General features: G+C 34.2%; 1 protein-coding gene across 2 annotated transcripts; it reads left to right on the plus strand.

Annotated features, from left to right (window-relative positions):
- Nucleotides 1-8633: 8633 nt before the first annotated feature.
- LOC112741761 (uncharacterized) lies at nt 8634-16707 on the plus strand. Of its 2 annotated transcripts, none has more exons than XR_003813418.2 (2): nt 8634-9002; nt 10288-10915. XR_003813418.2 is itself a non-coding variant. In XM_029292040.2 (2 exons), exon 2 carries the CDS (start codon nt 14277-14279, stop codon nt 15432-15434), a length of 1158 nt encoding a protein of 385 aa, XP_029147873.1. In that variant the 5' UTR covers nt 8634-9002; nt 13926-14276; the 3' UTR covers nt 15435-16707. The 2 variants fall into 2 exon arrangements, 1 of the variants encoding a protein (XP_029147873.1); XM_029292040.2 differs by lacking the exon at nt 10288-10915 and adding an exon at nt 13926-16707.
- Nucleotides 16708-17081: the final 374 nt, after the last annotated feature.

Consider the following 17081-nt stretch of genomic DNA (forward strand, 5'->3'; position numbering starts at 1 on the left):
TACTGCCGTTTTTGGTAATGAACCTGGTTGTGTCCTTGCTGCCGATTGATTGTAGTGAGAGACGATGTAGCCACTACTTTTCATCTTGGTAAGTTCATGGGTAAGATCGCTTTTATTCTTCTTTGTGCCATTTTATTTACGCAGCTAGTTTTGATCCGTTTAATTTACCAGAGTCACTATTGTCATATCTAGGCGCTGCCGCCCTTGTTTGGAACTACTGAATGTTGTTGTCTCCGGTAGCACTATTCTTCCTATTTTGATTTCAACTCCTTTAATTCTGAAATTTATAATGTTTCTGCCTTTATCCTACTGCTATTTGGTTTCCTTGTGCTACCCTTACTCTAATTACAGAAATATGTTTCCATTTTTTCCACTGTCGATTTATCTATTGCAAATTCATAATTAATAATCGAGCTGCTAAGATCGCTGCTGCTGCCATGAATTGGGGATAAATCGGATTATTGAGTTAAATTCTGCGATTGGGACATCAAGGTAGGGGTTTTCTTAAAATCTAATTTATATTACAGAGTTGTGATAAATAGATATTAATGTGAGAGAACATATGCCTGTGATTATAATTGTCTTCTAAATGTGGTTGTTTGCTGGACTGAATGATTGATTGCTTGAGTAGTTTGTGATTGCTGAAAAGAAATTAGTTTGAAAGGTTATTTAGTCGATTATTATGAAAAATGGCTTTTCTTGGTTTTGAAGCTATTTTTGATGATGTAAAGGAATTGGCTTTGGAAATTGTTTAATTTTGAGTTAGTGACTTTGTAAATGACTTTATAAATGATTTAGTATTTGAGCTGGTTTGATTTTAAAAAGAGATTTATTATGGGCACTGATTCGCTTTGAAAATAATTTGATATTGGAACTAGCTGAATCTTGGAAAATGATTGAGGTTTTGGAAAGGTTTGAGAAATGTTTGGATGGGACCCGAAAAGGGTGGTAGAATCCGAGTTTTAGAGGAGATGCTGATGAAATTTTATAAAATTAGAAGTTTCATTTGAAGTAGTTATTTTAAAAGGTTTAATTTTAAGCATTATATGATTTAAGATTACTTCATTTATCAAAGAAAAAGTTATGTTTTGGATTGAGAATTGTTAGTGAACGAAACGGAAAGAGGGATGATGAGGATTGATTTGAAATATGATTTTTGAATGAATTTGAAAATGGGATATGGATTGACGAATGATGATGATATTGAGAATGGTTTAGATATTGATGAATGATGAATGAATTATTTATGTGGCTTATAAATTTGAAATATCTGAGATACGAGGTTCCCTGGATTAAGTGTCGTGGCTTGCCACCACGTGTACCAGGTTGAAAACTCGATACTCTGTTGACCCTACGACGTAAGTGTGACCGGGCACTATATAAATTCCCGGAAATGTTACCCCCATTGAGCAATCTTGATTATTTGAGAAAAAGTTATGCATAGACTCTTGGGGATGCACGTCGGGGGACAGTCTAAGGACAATTCAGACTTGTCGGGTTGGCTGGATAACCGACAGATGAGCCTCATCAGCCATAGGACAGGCATGCATCATATGCATTTGCATGTTTTGCTTGGGTTTGAACTTGTTTTGGTTTGCCTAATTGCTAAACTGTTCTTAAATGCTACTTGAACTATTTGCTGTAACTGCTACCTACTTGTGCTTTCCTTGTCTGTCTTGCTTGTGTTTGTCCTGGCGTGCTACATTTGAGAATGAACTTTGGTGCTGAATTGATGACTGTGTTGCTTGATTGCGTGGTTGGCTTCTGATTGAGATTTTCTTATAAGAAAGGAAATGTTTTGAATTTCTGAAAGATTAAACATTGTTTCTTTGAAAAAGTTTTTGAACGATTTCCTATGAGTTTTAAAAGATTCATAAAGCAATGATAATCACTGAGCTTGAGAATAGTTTTCTTATTAAATGTCTTCTTATGACAACTTTGAGATTCCATGGTGAGACCGTGTGGTTAGGTTCTCACCCCTCTACAGCTTTACCTTTTCAGGAACCAGATGAAGAAGCATTAAGAAGAGTTATACTGCATTTGATTTATATGCTGTTGTATTATTTAGATTATTTTCTTCCCTCGTCTTTGTTATTACAAGTTTGTAAGAGGGATAGGAATTGTATGTTTTATATGTATAATATATTGAGTTATTATGTAAGGAGTCTTATATATGAATCTATGCCTACTTGTTTGTTTTTTTTTTTTAAGACAAAGTATTTGCTTCCGATGTTCAAAGAAATCAGCGATACAGTGTCAAGTCACAGGCTCCTATTTTAGTACTTAATATGTAAAGTAGTTGTAATACTTATTTCTATTAGAGTAGCGCAGCCAGAAGCGTGACTTCTGATAGTGAGGGTGTTACACGTGGCATGCTAGTGTCATTGAACTAACACGTCAACCAATCATCTTGTGACACGTGGTATTAGCCCCACGTCATCATCCAACTGACGGAAGGACTAACGTGACTAATGGTGTATCTTTCGAAGACGATTTCGATTAACTTTATTTTTCGAAGAACAAAATGGAGATCGAAGTATCTTTTCAGAGACAATTTTGATTATTTACTCCTCAATTAATGCTACTCTTTATTTTCAATATATAATATAATATGAAATATAGATACTTGTATTTTTCCCATATGTTAAGAGTTTATTATAAAATGTAAATTAGTAAAAGAAAAATGAAAAAAAAGGTACTTGCGTGTGAATGTAGTCATGAATCATGATCACCATGCATCTAATGTTTCTCAAGTTGATAAAAGTCAATTTTTGATTTGCAGACAACACGATAATACACTTTTGATATGATCAGGGATGGACCAAGGTTTAGAAGGAAGGGACACTTGGCCCCACTAAATTTAAGAAAAAAATTAATAATTATATATAAATTAATATATTTGTCTTAATGTAATTATATTTTTACTTCACAAAAATATATAAATTTTTATTTTAAAATTTATGTTAAAAATAAATTTTTTATTAAATTTAATGTATAACAATATTTTATTTTATTAAATTTGATTTAATATCAAATTAAAAATAAATAAATAAATTAACTCAATAAAAAATTGATAAACAGTGATAATATACTTTTTTTTTAATTAATCAACTAGTTAATTATTAAATTAAATCTCAGTTTTTTAAATATAAGTAAAATTATCAATATTTTTTTTTGCCTTAAAAAATTAGTTGAGATAAGAAAAAATAGTATTTATCTATTAATTAATATTCTTTATTTTAAAATTATATAATATTTTTTAATTTTATCTCTTAAATAATCTTGCTTGTAATAATTATTTTAGATTAAAAAGTATTTTATATCATAAATATTAGGGATAAGTACGATTTTGGTCCCTCACGTTGAGGGTCAGAATCGAAATCGTCCCTCGTGTATATTTTGATTTAAAATCATCCTTAACGTGTTTTTTTGTATTAAAATCGTTCTTTTTTTAAAAAAAAATAATTTTATTCCTAAAATACCCCTATTTTAATAATAAAAAACTAAAAATTTTATTAAAAAAAAAGAAAAGAACACGTTTTGGAGGGGGGAGAGGAAACGCGTTTTTGGGGGTGGAGGGCCGAAAGGAAATGCGAAGGGGGGAGGGGAGGGAGAGGGGGAAGGGGAAGGGGGGAGGGGACGGTGCCGGCGAAGCTTGGAACTGCCGTCGCCGTCGCCGGAAAAAAGAAGAAAGGAGAGGAGGTTGTGACGGGGAGCAGAGAAGAGGGGAAAGAAAGGGATCAGAGAAGCGGGGGTGGGTGGGGACTGGGGAGAGAAAGAAAGAAAGGGGGGGGAAGGGGGGCCGAGAAAGGGGGTGGGTGAGGGTGGAGGGGGGAGAGAAAGGGGACGCACCGCCGCCCGCCGCTTCTTCTTCTTGCCGCCACCGCACCGCCGCCCGTTTCTTCTTCTTCTTCTTCTTCTTCTTCCCGCCGCCGCACCGTCGCCCGCCGCTTCTTCTTTCCACGGCCGCACCGCCGCCCACCGCTTCTTCTTCTTCTTCTGTGAATTCTGTGAATTTCTGGATTTCTTCTTCTTTTGTTGTGGAATATTATTGTTGCTGATTTGTTGATTTGTTGCTTTTCTGTTTCTGCTTGTGTTAAATTTGTGCTTGAATTTGTTGATTTTCTGTTTCTGTTTCTCTGTGTGGAGGTGGAGGTGGAGGTGGAGGTGGGGGTGGGGGTGGGAGAAGGGAAGACGAGGAGGGGGAGGGGACGGGTGGGGACGCGGGGTGTGGGGAAGGGGGAGACGGGGAGGGGGAGGAGACGGGTGGGGACGCTGGGTGGGGGGAAGGGGGAGGCGGGGAGGGGGAGGGGATGCGGGGTGGGGGGAAGGGGGAGGCAGTGAGGGGGAGGGGACGCGGGGTGGGTGTAGGGTGGGGGGAAAGGGGAGACGGAGGGGGAGGGGGAAAGGGAAGGCGGGGAGGGGGACGGCGGCAGCATTGGTGGTGGTGGAGTGGCAGTGAGTGTTGATGATGATGATGATATTGTTTTTCTTAGTGGTGGAGGTAAATGTGGTGGTGGTGGTGGTGGGAGTAAAGGTGCTGGTGGTGATGGAGGTAAAGGTGATGATGGTAGTGGAGGGCATTTTTGTCCAAAAAAATTTAAAAGGACGATTTTAATACAATAAAACACGTTAAGGATGATTTTAAATCAAAATATACACGAGGGACGATTTCGATTCTGACTCTTAACGTGAGGGACCAAAATCGTACTTATCCCTAAATATTATAACAAATAAATTTCTTAATTAAATGTGCGGTAAATTAATATTTAAAAATTATAATAAATAGTAGAATAATTGTTTAAAAACATAGAAGTTAATTTTGATGTATTAAAATATGTATATTTTTTTTACATAGTTATTTAATTATATTTATTTTTTTAGATAATTATCTACGTGATGAATATAAAAAGGTATTTTTTAATTATAATACATAATTAAATAGATGCATAAATTCTTTAATTTAACAGTATATTAAAATTAAATTAAAAATATATATAAAAATTAATTATTTTAAAAGAAAAAGAGAAAATAATTGTAAATTAAATTTTTATTATTTGATATAAACATATTTTTTATTTATAAGTTTATTTTTTTATGGTATTTATATACAATTATGGTTTCAACTTATAAATACCCGTGTATTAATAGACGTGAACGTGCCAATTGATTTAATCTTTTATTATTAAATGTATATAAAAATAAATAAAAATAAAATTAGTTAGGATGATAAATTATTAATTGAAATATTTTAAGTTTAATTTTTAGAAATAAAAAATATTTTTTTATAAATTATATATAATGAATAGTATTTTAAGAATGAAAGTATTCACTGATTCTTTTTTATTTTTATATCTCTATTATATTTTTAATATAATTAGCAATGTTCAGTAAAATTTATTTTAGGATATATATTTTCGCCTCTACTCTTCAAATTTTTTGGGTCCGTCATTGGATATGATAATATGACTATTAAATATTCATATGAAAATGTTCTTCAATCTTTCACTCACATTTCCAACAGAATTCGTTATCACTCCAATTCCACTAGTGTCTGCTGACAAAACTCAATCTTCAGGAACCATGGCTAGGGTTTAAAAGTTGTAAAGATGGTGATGATGTGATGATTTATGTGAAGTTGATTAAAACAATGAACACCACAATTTATTTTTTTCATTCCACAAAAGGGTTAATTTGTCGCTTGGTGCAAAATTATTTTTATGTTAGACTCTTGACTCTTGAGTCACCTAACAGGCATATCATTGACCTAATAGAAGTAAGATATTTAATACGAGCCTCTTTAGTTATTTTTTTAATATTTTTTAACAAAAATTAGTAATTTCGTTATTATTAATTAAGATTTTGGTACTTTAACCAATATTTCTTAAAGTTACTTTGAGTTTTAGTATATATAGAAAAGTGTTAAAAATAAATAAAAATAAGAATGAAAATGAATAAGTAACCATAACACTAAAAAGCAAGGAGATTTTAGAAAAAAAACAAGCAATAATAACAAGCAAGATAAAGATAGAAAGAGCATTTAAGTCCACTCTCAGGGGCTACTCTCACCCCTGCGCCTCAGGCACCAATTGATGCGCCTCACGCAGCTTATGCTGCACCTCTCGTGACCTTGATTGCACCTCACGCAGCCACTAACCTCACCTCCAGGGATTGCCTTTTCTTCATGCGCCTCACGTCCCTTCTGCTAGGGGTGTGCATGACTCGACCCGACGCGAAGATCCGGCCCGATTCCGAACACTTTAGGGATTAATTTGGTGTGATTTTATCGGGTTTAGGAACGGGTAAGGGTCTCAAAAATAGGTCCTGTCATTATTTCGGGTTGGGTCCGGGCCATGACTTGGGTCACCCGAACTCGGTCCGATGGCCTAGTCATCATACACAATTAATATTTTGTGTTATTAGTGATGGATGATGACTATTCTTATGTGGAATTTAAGTATTATAAATCTTAATATTTTGTGTTGTTAGTTATTATAAGACTATAAGTTAATGTTTTATGTTTAAAATGATAATATTTTAGACTAATGCATAATATTGTGTTATTTGTATTGATTTAAATATTTGGTGTTATTAGACAATATTAGTATTGATTATGGTTATGCTTTAATTTTAGAGAAGAGTTAGTTCTTGTTATATTTTTCTAAGTAAATTTTACCATGTCAAATAATGGTTGGAGTCTTAAAAATTTGGATATTTTTACATGCTAGCTTACAAGAAGGTATTAAGGTAATATAATGTTAACGGCCCGGTTTTCACCCGGTTTTACCCGGTATAATCGTGGCCCAAAAGTGTAAAGGTTTCATCGGGTCTAAGGCCGGGTTTGGGTCTAACAAATAGGCCCGGTATATATTTTGCGCCGGGTCTGGGTCATATCAAATCCGATTTCACCCGACCCATGCACACCCCTACCTTCTGCTACGCCTCACACCCCCTCCTTGCGCTTCACGTGGCTGTTGGTGCGCCTCACGTAGCATCACAAAGGCCTTTAATACCTCCACTTTGGGCTTGTGCTTCACGCAAACTATACTGCGCCTCACTTACCACTCATGGGCCACTCCCAGGACTTGTGGATCTTTCGATTATCTTCCTTACTTTCTCACTAATCTCTAATCCTTTAAAGCTATTAAATTGATGATTGAAGTTTGAACACAAGTTCCATGATTTGAAGCATTGATTGGCAATTATAAAGAATTATCTATAGCTTGACTTGATATTTAAAAAACATTAATTAGTTTAGATTTGATTTTAATTTAATTTGATTTGGTTTGAATTCTAAAATAATTAGGTTTATGGTTAGTATTTAAAGAAGAGAAACACTTATGTGACTTCACCTTCTCCAGCCGTTTTGGGATTTAGAGTTTTTGTTTTTATTTACATCATGAGCAACTAAACTCCTTTATTAAGGTTAGAAGCTCTGTTCATTCTTTTATAGATTATTAATCTAAGTGTTTTACTTTATTTGAGGTTTATGCTTTAATTTAGTTGATGATTGAGTTTTCATTCTTTATCCCTAAAGTTTAGAATTGTTGGAAAATATTCTAACTTCGTTTTGAAATTTAAATATTGTTTTGGAAAAAAGTAATATTGAAATTAGCTTGAAAACTCTTTCTCACAACTTTTTTATTTAACCAGGAATAGTATTTCAAAGAGCGTGCGGCGTTTTGTGATTTTTAATTACTCTAGTTTGAATAAGTGACATAAAATTTGGATTAGAAAACTTTTGCAAATCATTCTTTCTTGTAAGTTTCAATTGTTTAAGACTAGCTTGGATAAGTGACATAAAATTCAACGTAAGGACTATTATTGAATCTTATTTGAAACTAAGTTAGATTTATGCTTCATCTCTTTTCTTAAATAATTGACTAAGAAATTAGCGATTAATTAGGTTAAAGAGGAATTGAATTGCCAGGAAATTGAAGTTTGATTATTTATAATTTGTCGTAATTGATCTTTGCATGCCTCAAATAAATGAACATAAGAATTGTTTTCCTAGATATTGAACATCTGTGAAACCTTAACATTCTCATTATTATTGTCCTTACATTCACTGTTTGCTATTTTTATTGCTCTATGATCACACGTTTACTTTAATTCCTCACTTCTTTGTTTATTTGATCTGTCTAATTAAAATAATCAATTAATCTTTATTGCTTAGCCTTTCTGGTGAGAATGATAACTCACTCACCATAATATTACTTGATACGATTCGATACACTTGTCGAGTTGTAATTTTATAAAATTTTACATCAATATCTAATCCAAAAATTAATGTGTCCAAGTCTAATCATTTTGATGTATGAGAAAAAAATTATCATTTTTAAATGTTTATAAACATTTTTTTTCAAAATTGTAAATATTTGTATACAGTTATTTTTATATAAAAATAATTAAAAATTATTAAATAATAATTTAATAAAATATATTAAATTATTTAATTTTTTTAATTATAAATTTTACATAAAAATAACTGTACATGAATTTTTATTTTTAAAAAATTAATAAAAAATAAAAAATTACTCTATAAATTACCAATTTTAACGTCTACAAGTAGTCAAGTACGGCTTGAATCTCAAGAAATATTGTATTTAATTTTTTTTAAATTTAGATTTTTTTATTATTATTACTATTTGTTATTTTTTTATTTATGTTTTTTTGACTCTATATTACAATTAAATATTTTCCAACTAAGCCACGTGTTTTTTGACTTTTTTCTTTTTTTCGTTCGTTTTCTTTGCCTCTTTCTTTTTCCTCTTCGTCATTTATTCTTTCTTTCTCATTTAATTTATTTTATCTTTCTCCTCCTTCTTCGTCAAAATCTTCACCTTTTTTCTCTCCTTTTTCCAAAATACCCTTTTCCTCTCTTCCCTCTTCTCCCATCAGTTCTCGCCACAGCCGGTGGATTCCTCTCTGCTTTCACGCCATCGCCAAAGTCTCGCTTTTTACTCTCTAAACTGCCTGCCTTCCTTTCTCTTCTTGCTCAAGTAAGTAGCTTCTTCCTTCAATCTCATAAGAATTCTTTTATTCTTCTATAATTCCATCTTTTCTGTTTGTTGTTTTATGTTATCACTCCATTCATCAACAAACATGTTTAACTTACACCGTCAGAAACCCCTTATCTATGTAAACCTAAAAGTTCTATTCCGAAGAACACCACCACACATGTTCTGCACTTCACAATCACACTCTTTGACGGTTTCATACCTCATCAATAACCTTGGCTTCACCCCACAATCCGCTCTAAACACCTCAAAACGGTATAGTTTCAAGACCCCACACAAGGCAGACTTAGTCATCGCATTCTTCAAGACCCATGGATTCTCCCATTCCCATATCGCTGCCATTGTTGCCAAGCTACCTAAGATACTTTCGTCCAATCCACAAATGATCATGCCAAAGTTTCAATTTCTGGCCTCCAAAGGTGCTTCCACCGATGACATTATTCTGCTAGCCACTAGGAACCCTAAATTCTTGCAATCGAGCCTCAAGAACAACATAATCCCTACTTATGGAATGCTGAGAACATACTTTCAATCCGATGAGAAAATGCTCCGTTGCATTGCTTCTTTCCCTGTTTCGTTTATGGAGGCTCGTTTGGTGAACAGTGTCAAGATGTTGGCTGATGCAGGAGTCTCTGACTCTGCTATCGGCTATTTGTTGCGTACCAGGGTTTCGGTGCTCTTGTCTGCTAACTTTAGGGAGCAGGTGGACGAAATAAAGGAATTAGGGATTGATCCTTCAACTGTTAAGTTCGCCATAGCTTTGCGTGCCAAAAAGACTGTACCGAAATCACTGTGGGATGCGAAAGTCGATGTCTTGAAGAGCTGGGGTTGGTCTAAAGAAACAATGTCCGAAGCATTCAGGAGGAACCCTTTATGTATGCTATCATCTAAGGATAAGATTAATGAGGTGATGAAACTTTGGGTCAATCAATTAGGTTGGGACCCTTTGGCTCTTGCCAAGTTTCCATGGCTTTTTGGATATAGTTTGGAGAGAAAGCTTATTCCAAGGGCTTTTGTTCTCCAGTATTTACTTTCAAGAGGTCTGAGAAACAAGAATGATGAATTAAGTAACCCATTTTTTATTTCTGAAGAGTTGTTCGTTAAAAGGTTTGTGGAATGTTTTCCCGAGGAAAGGTCTCAACTACTTAAGATATACCATGAGAAAAAAGGATGTTCATGATAATAGGCAATGAGATCTATGGCATTTTTCCTTTTATCAAGTATCAACTAGTTTTAGACCTTATTCTTTTGTCTTCGTCCATTGCAGGACAGATAGGCTGACACACAATTTTGGTGCATCGCCTGAAATACAAGTAGGTGGGAGTAAAAATTAGAGAAGAAAGAGTAAAATGGGAGAGAAGAGAGATAGAGACATAAGTGAGATTTTGATGGGTGGTTTAACTAGGATTTGTTCACATAGCATTTCTGATTTCTCTTATTTGTTTGTAACCTAGCTGATATGTGGATTCTCTTGTTGCTGCTGCCTTTCCTTGCAATATGTATCTTCCAATTTTTGTATTAGTGTTATCTCATTTAAAGGATATTCTAGTACTTGGTTCTACTCAAATCTCTATTTTAGGTGTAGGTTAGCTCATTGAGCTTAGATATGAGTCATGTATTGATGACCAAGTGAAAGCAAAGTTTGATTGATTGAATAATTGTTCATTCATCATCATATGGTGTGAGTCATGACAGCTTCTGGACACAGCATAAGCATGGTAGTTCAGGTAGCAGCCTCGCAAGGGTGCTACTTGCCTACTTACTACTTGCTTGAGATGGATAACTGTGTATGAGATATTAAATACAGATCAGGATCTTTCTTCTGATTTTCTGTTTTGAGTTCCTTTACTAGATTTTTATAAAGAAGAAACTTAGCTTGCTTTCCCCCTTGGATCTGTTCTGTGTTTTTTATACTTTATGATAGGTCAATTTGGTATTATTTGATTCATGTAGTCCAACCCATCTAATAGAACAAGATTTAGTTGTTGTTGTTGTATTCATTCTCTAACACACTTTAGTAAATATTTTTATATACGTGGAAGACGCTTCTCCGTTATTCAAGTTAGGGGAAAGTTTTGTCCTTATTTGCAGTATGATCATGATTCATGTGAATAACATAGGGTATACGTTTTGCCGTTGGTGAAAAAATGGAAAACAAAAACTTAAAGCTAATTCTGAGTGTGGCATTCTGGTAGAATCATAGAAGCCACAAAGATTTACATCTTAGATTTGTTTATATATAAGGTGATGTTAGATGTTGGTATAAGGGTTTAAAAATTGGATTTGGATCCTCTAAATTTGGAATTTCGCTTTAGAGGATAAAGTGTGATCTTTTACTATTTATTTTATAGGTGGGATCAAAAGAAAATATGAGAGAGAAATAATTTAAGGATAAAAGACCACATTTTATCCCCTAAAGTGAAATTTTAAAATTTAGAGGATCTAAATTCTTAAAAATTAATGTCACGTCTGTCTCGTTTGATTCTATAACTTGCTTTTTAATTTTGATGTTGGCCGAAACATGGTGTGTTTTTCTTTGAGGTGGAAACTACAAATCCAACTCTCGGATTTGTTATTTTTTATTTTAAACTTTTTTAACATACAAATTTAAGGGTCGATATGTTATTTTTATTTTTGGATTAAAAGATTTAGAACCTCTAATTTATTTTACGGCAAAATAAAAAATTTATTTTAACACAAATCGGAGTCTCTGATTTGTGCACAATAAAAGCTAACTGTTAGATTTTTCTATAAATTTTATAATCTCTCAAATTTGAAGGTCAGGTTTGTTAATTAAAATTAAAAAAATAAATTTATATTAGAGAAAAACACACTAACTAACTATTACAATGTATTACACAATCTTCTTCTGATTTTACAATAGTTTGTGCATGCAATAATTTTTAAATAGAGCGCTGATTTGTGACAAATTAATTTTTTGCTTATTGGACTGGAGAATATTGTAAGAAATAAAAAAAAAATATTGTTACAAAGTATAATGTAATATAATGACAAAAAAACAGGATATGTAGTATAATAATAGAATTATCATAATTGAGTAAATTCTTGTTTTGTTCTCAAGATTTAATTTTTGTCTAAATAATAGTCGAAGATAATAAATGATATTATGGCTCCTTAAAAGTTAACTTCGTCTGAAAATAAGTGGTAATAATTTATGTATTTAATTTGTTTTGTTTTTGTGAAATACTTGAATAATAGGTATATAAAAAAAATTAAGACAAAATCGGATTTGGGTATTATCTAAAGTATTTTGGGATAATTTCCACGACTCCATCCCTCCCCTCCCTCCGCCCTTTTATATTTTATTTTTTGAACTTTGGCTATTTGCATAATTATTTTTTTTTTCGAAATTTGGCTATTTGCATAAAAAAAATAAAAACAATTTCCACTCATCTCCAAATTTTTTCTAAGCAGAAAAGATCTTTTTTTAGCATGTTTATAAAAAGTTTACGACAACATTTGATTTTTAGAGTCATTTTTAAAAATGTCTTTTTAATATTTGATGTATTTTGTTAGAGAGTATTAATATTTGGGAAGTCATAATTTTTATATATATAATTTTATATTTATTTATAATTAAATTTTGATGTATTGATGATATAAATAAAAAATTATACGTCTATCTAATTATTTATTATTACGTTAGTAAAAGATAACTAGTTTTACTTCTATACTGTGAATAGTTATAAAAAAGATAAATATAATCAAATTATCGTGTATTTTACACTTAATATATTAAATAAGTTTTTTTGGCCTAATGAGTGGCAACCAATATGTGCTTGTTTGGGCGCCATTATTTTGATTAAAAAAAATTTTTTTTAATAAAAAAATATTTTTTTATTTTTTAGCGTGTTTGGTAAATTTTTAATAGTAAAAACAAAAGTACTAAAAAAATAAAAAAACATCTTTTTTTTGAGAAACTATAATTTATATATTTTTTTAAAAGATATTTTTTTTTAAAAAAAAGATATTTTTTATGTAATAAATAAACAAAAAAGTAATTTTATATTGTTATACCCAAATATAATTGATAGATAAAAAGATCTTTTTGTATGAGATATCCAAACATAAAATTATTTTTACTTTTACATAAAATTTTCTAAAAAAAGATAAGTCGAAAAAAAAAATTTTTTTAGAAACTTACCCAAACAAACTCTATATTTGACCTTTGTATTGTACCATGAGGTTTTGTCTTGTTCTGTTGACTTGTTCTGTTGAGCTATTGTGTTTGTAGGATAAAGTTTATCTAAAGTAAAAAGATTGGTAATGTGAAAAAAATAAATATTTAATTATTATAAAATTAAGATAATAAAATTTAGATATGATAAAAATTGTAAATTTAATAATAATTAATTTATTATTATTATTATTATTATTATTATTATTATTATTATTATTTTGCTTTAGAAGGTTTTTATTTCAGAATGAGGTTTGGCATAAACGTACTTAATGCAACTAAGCGTCGTATTAAATTATTCGGTTCAATTGAAATTAAAATCCAATTACTTGATTAGTTCTGTTTAAAGTAAAAAAGTTGGTCACAAATAAACCGATGAAAGACTTGTATACTAATTGAACTGGTCTTATTATTTAGGAGCAAACTGGTTAAAAAATTATTAAAAATGTATTTGAAAATATATTTTTTAAATAAGTATTGTTTTATTATATCTTATCGAGACTGTTACAAGATCAACATTTCTATGATCAAGACCATTATAAAATTGGCATTAGAGATTATAACTCGGCAATTTATGTTATTAATCGGCGCTGCATTATTAATCGGCATTACTGTTATCTTACGTTACAAATCAGCTTAACGGACTGCTTCATAAAAGTGAAACGTCCAACCTAACATTTCACTCTTATTATTGCCCTTTAATATAGGCAATAAAGCAGAAGCATAACGGACTGATACATTCTCGCCTACAAAAAGGTATGATCTCCTATCCTAAAGACACATTGAATTCTTAATACTGACTTAAGTTTCGGAGTGCCTTTGCAGGTACACTCCCCCTGTTTCTTGCTCAAAGCTCTACGCGATTGGACATCCCCTTGGAGTAAAGTTCGGATTACCACAAAGCTTAAAGGTCGGCACCGAAGATAACACCTCGGCGTCGATTCCCAGAGACCGAGCTCTCCCTCCAGGTATCCATACAAGAACAATTGGCGCCCACCGTGGGGCCGAGAATATAATCTCTTCCATATATCATCGGCCTCGAAGTTCTCGCCTGAGTCATGGCTGAACGACTTCCGCCCACACCATCCAAACTCCTTCAGATGGTGACCGAGTTACAGCAAGCCAACCAGTGCATGACCGAGGAGAACCAAAGAATGGCACAACAAATTGCCAACTTGAATAACACCCGAATTGAAAACAACAATGATTGGCAAGAACGAACAGAAGAAGCCGAGCAGCAGTCAAGGCCAACACACGTCTCAGACACTGCTCGGCAGGAAGAGGAACAACCCGAGCATAATGAGGAAGCTCGGCAAGACAACGAGAATGACGATCAGGAAAGCTCCCCTGGGCCATTCACGGCCGAAGTGATGAACTTCGTGCTACCCCGGAGGTTTACTCTGCCGACCACCCTAACTCCCTATGATGGGTTAGGTGACCCGAAGAAATACATCAAGAAGTTCACCTCCATAATGATAGTAAACGGTGCATCTGATAAAGTTTTATGTTGTTGCTTTCCATCTTACTTAGACGGTCCTGCACTTGATTGGTTTTGTTCTTTGCCTGCAGGTTCTATTTCTCGATTTCGAGACATATCAAAGCCCTTTGAGGAGCACTTTGCTGGATCGGCCATCTACCTACATGACTCCGATTACTTGAACACAATCAAGCAAGGCCAGCACGAAAGCCTCAAGGACTACATGACGCGCTTCACAAAGATAGCCATAAGTATACCCGACCTCCACCTCGAGGTGGAACTACACGCCATAAAAAGCGGATTGCGACCAGGAAAATTCCAGGAAACTATTGCTGTAGCCAAACCTAAGACTACGGCCGAGTTCCGCGAAAAGGCAAAAGGTCAGATCGACATCGAAGAACTTCGGCAAGCTCGAAAAATAGAAAAGCTTCATTACAGAGACGACGACAGAACTCGGGACAAAAAGAAGAACTTCAAACTGACTTTGCGATATGAGTCCTACACTCAATTCAACACTAAGCGCGACGATATCATCAAGGAGATCTTGAATTCAAAATTAATCAAGCCACCAAGAAAAGCCGGCAGTTACCCAGATTCAAAAGGCGCGGACCGATCAAAATACTGGTCTTTCTACCAGAAGCATGGACACACAACTGACGACTGTGTTATCGCCAAAGACCTACTAGAGCGACTAGCTCGGCAAGGTCATCTGGACAAATACATCGGCGACCACATATAGCGGCGAGCACCCCCCTCTGGAGACCAAAGCTCGGCCACACAACATGGCCGAGATAAAGATCGACCGAACAACAACCATCCCGAACAACCAACACGTATAATTAACTGTATTTCCGGAGGTTTTGCAGGTGGAGGAGCCACAAGCTCGGTAAGAAAGAGATCTTACCGAGCTATGCTTTCCATCAACGCTGATCGAACTCAACAGCAGACACTACCACACTCCCCGCAGATAACGTTCCAGCCAGCCGACCATAACAACAGTATAGCAAATCTCGATGACCCAGTCGTCATCTCTCTACAACTCGGAGATCTCCTAGTAAAAAAGCTGTTGCTGGATCTTGGGAGCAGTGCCAATGTCCTATTTTACTCCACATTCCAGAAGATGAAATTGAGCAGCAACATCCTCCAACTTTCTACTGGAGACCTGGTAGGTTTCTCAGGTGAGAGAGTCCCGGTTATGGGCTCCGTGTGGTTACAAACCACACTTGGTGAGTTTCCTTCGTCAAACTCTTCAGATATTCAATACCTGGTGGTTGATGATAAACCATTATTTTATGGTTTATATTGTGTTTAATTGTGTGTTTTTATCAAATCTTTACCCACTTATTCATATGATTAGCATGTATTTACAATTCCTTCCCAAAATTACTCCATGATTGAAAACTTGCTTCCTAGAGACTTTTAATTATGTGTTTTAATTCTCCTTTATTCCATTCGATGCCGTGATCCCTGTGTTGAGTGTTTCAGGCTTTATAGGGCATGAATGACTTGGAAATTGGAGAGGAGGCTTGCAAAAATGGAAGAAACACAAGAAATTAAGGGGATGACCAGCGAGAAGCGACGCAGACGCATGGCTCACGCGACCGCGCGAAATGGAGAAATCGTAGTGACGCGCTCGCGTGCCTGACGCGAACGCATGGCTTGGAAGCCGCACAAGTGACGCGAATGCGTGGACGACGCGCATGCGTGGCAAGGCAAAACGCTGGATGACGCGAACGCGTGGATGACGCGATCGCGTGACGTGCGCGATATGCAGAATTTGCAGAATTCGCTGGGGGCGATTTTGGGCCATGTTTTGACCCAGTTTTTGGCCCAGAATAGCAGATTAGAGCCAGGGAACATGCAGAGACCGGGGGGAGATTCATTCTGCATAATTTTCAGTTTTAGATCTGACTTTACTCCTCCTCTAGGTTTTCTCTCTACACATTCATAGTTCTTAGGATTTTGTTTTTATTGCTTTTTGGATTGGGATATTGAGAAGAGTTATTACCTCCGCCAAGACTTCATTATTCTAGTTTGTTTTTCTCTACTTTTCACTTACTCTTTCATATCCTTAATTTGTTCAGAGTTACTATTGGATTATTTTGAGAATTTATTAATACAAGAACTATTTTTAATTTTAATTGGTCTTTTTGATTATTATTTATCATGTCTTCCTTTATTTCCCTTTCTTATTTTGTGAAGTTTACATTCATAATGAGCGAGTAGTTCTCTAACTTGATTGGGAGTTGATTGAAAGGAGAACCTTGAGTTGGAATGCTCAAGAGTAAAATTGTAATTGGGTTTATTGTTGGATGGCTCTCTAGTCACTGACACTAATCCTTCCCAAGGGAGAGGATTAGAATTTGTGAATAGAAGTAGACTTCCA

The sequence above is a fragment of the Arachis hypogaea genome, chromosome 14, assembly GCF_003086295.3.
Source record: "Arachis hypogaea cultivar Tifrunner chromosome 14, arahy.Tifrunner.gnm2.J5K5, whole genome shotgun sequence".
Lineage (NCBI taxonomy): Eukaryota > Viridiplantae > Streptophyta > Magnoliopsida > Fabales > Fabaceae > Arachis > Arachis hypogaea.

Coding starts and splice junctions, on each gene's coding strand:
- LOC112741761 (XM_029292040.2), top strand. CDS start 14,277: ATGGCTGAACGACTTCCGCCCACACCATCCAAACTCCTTCAGATGGTG.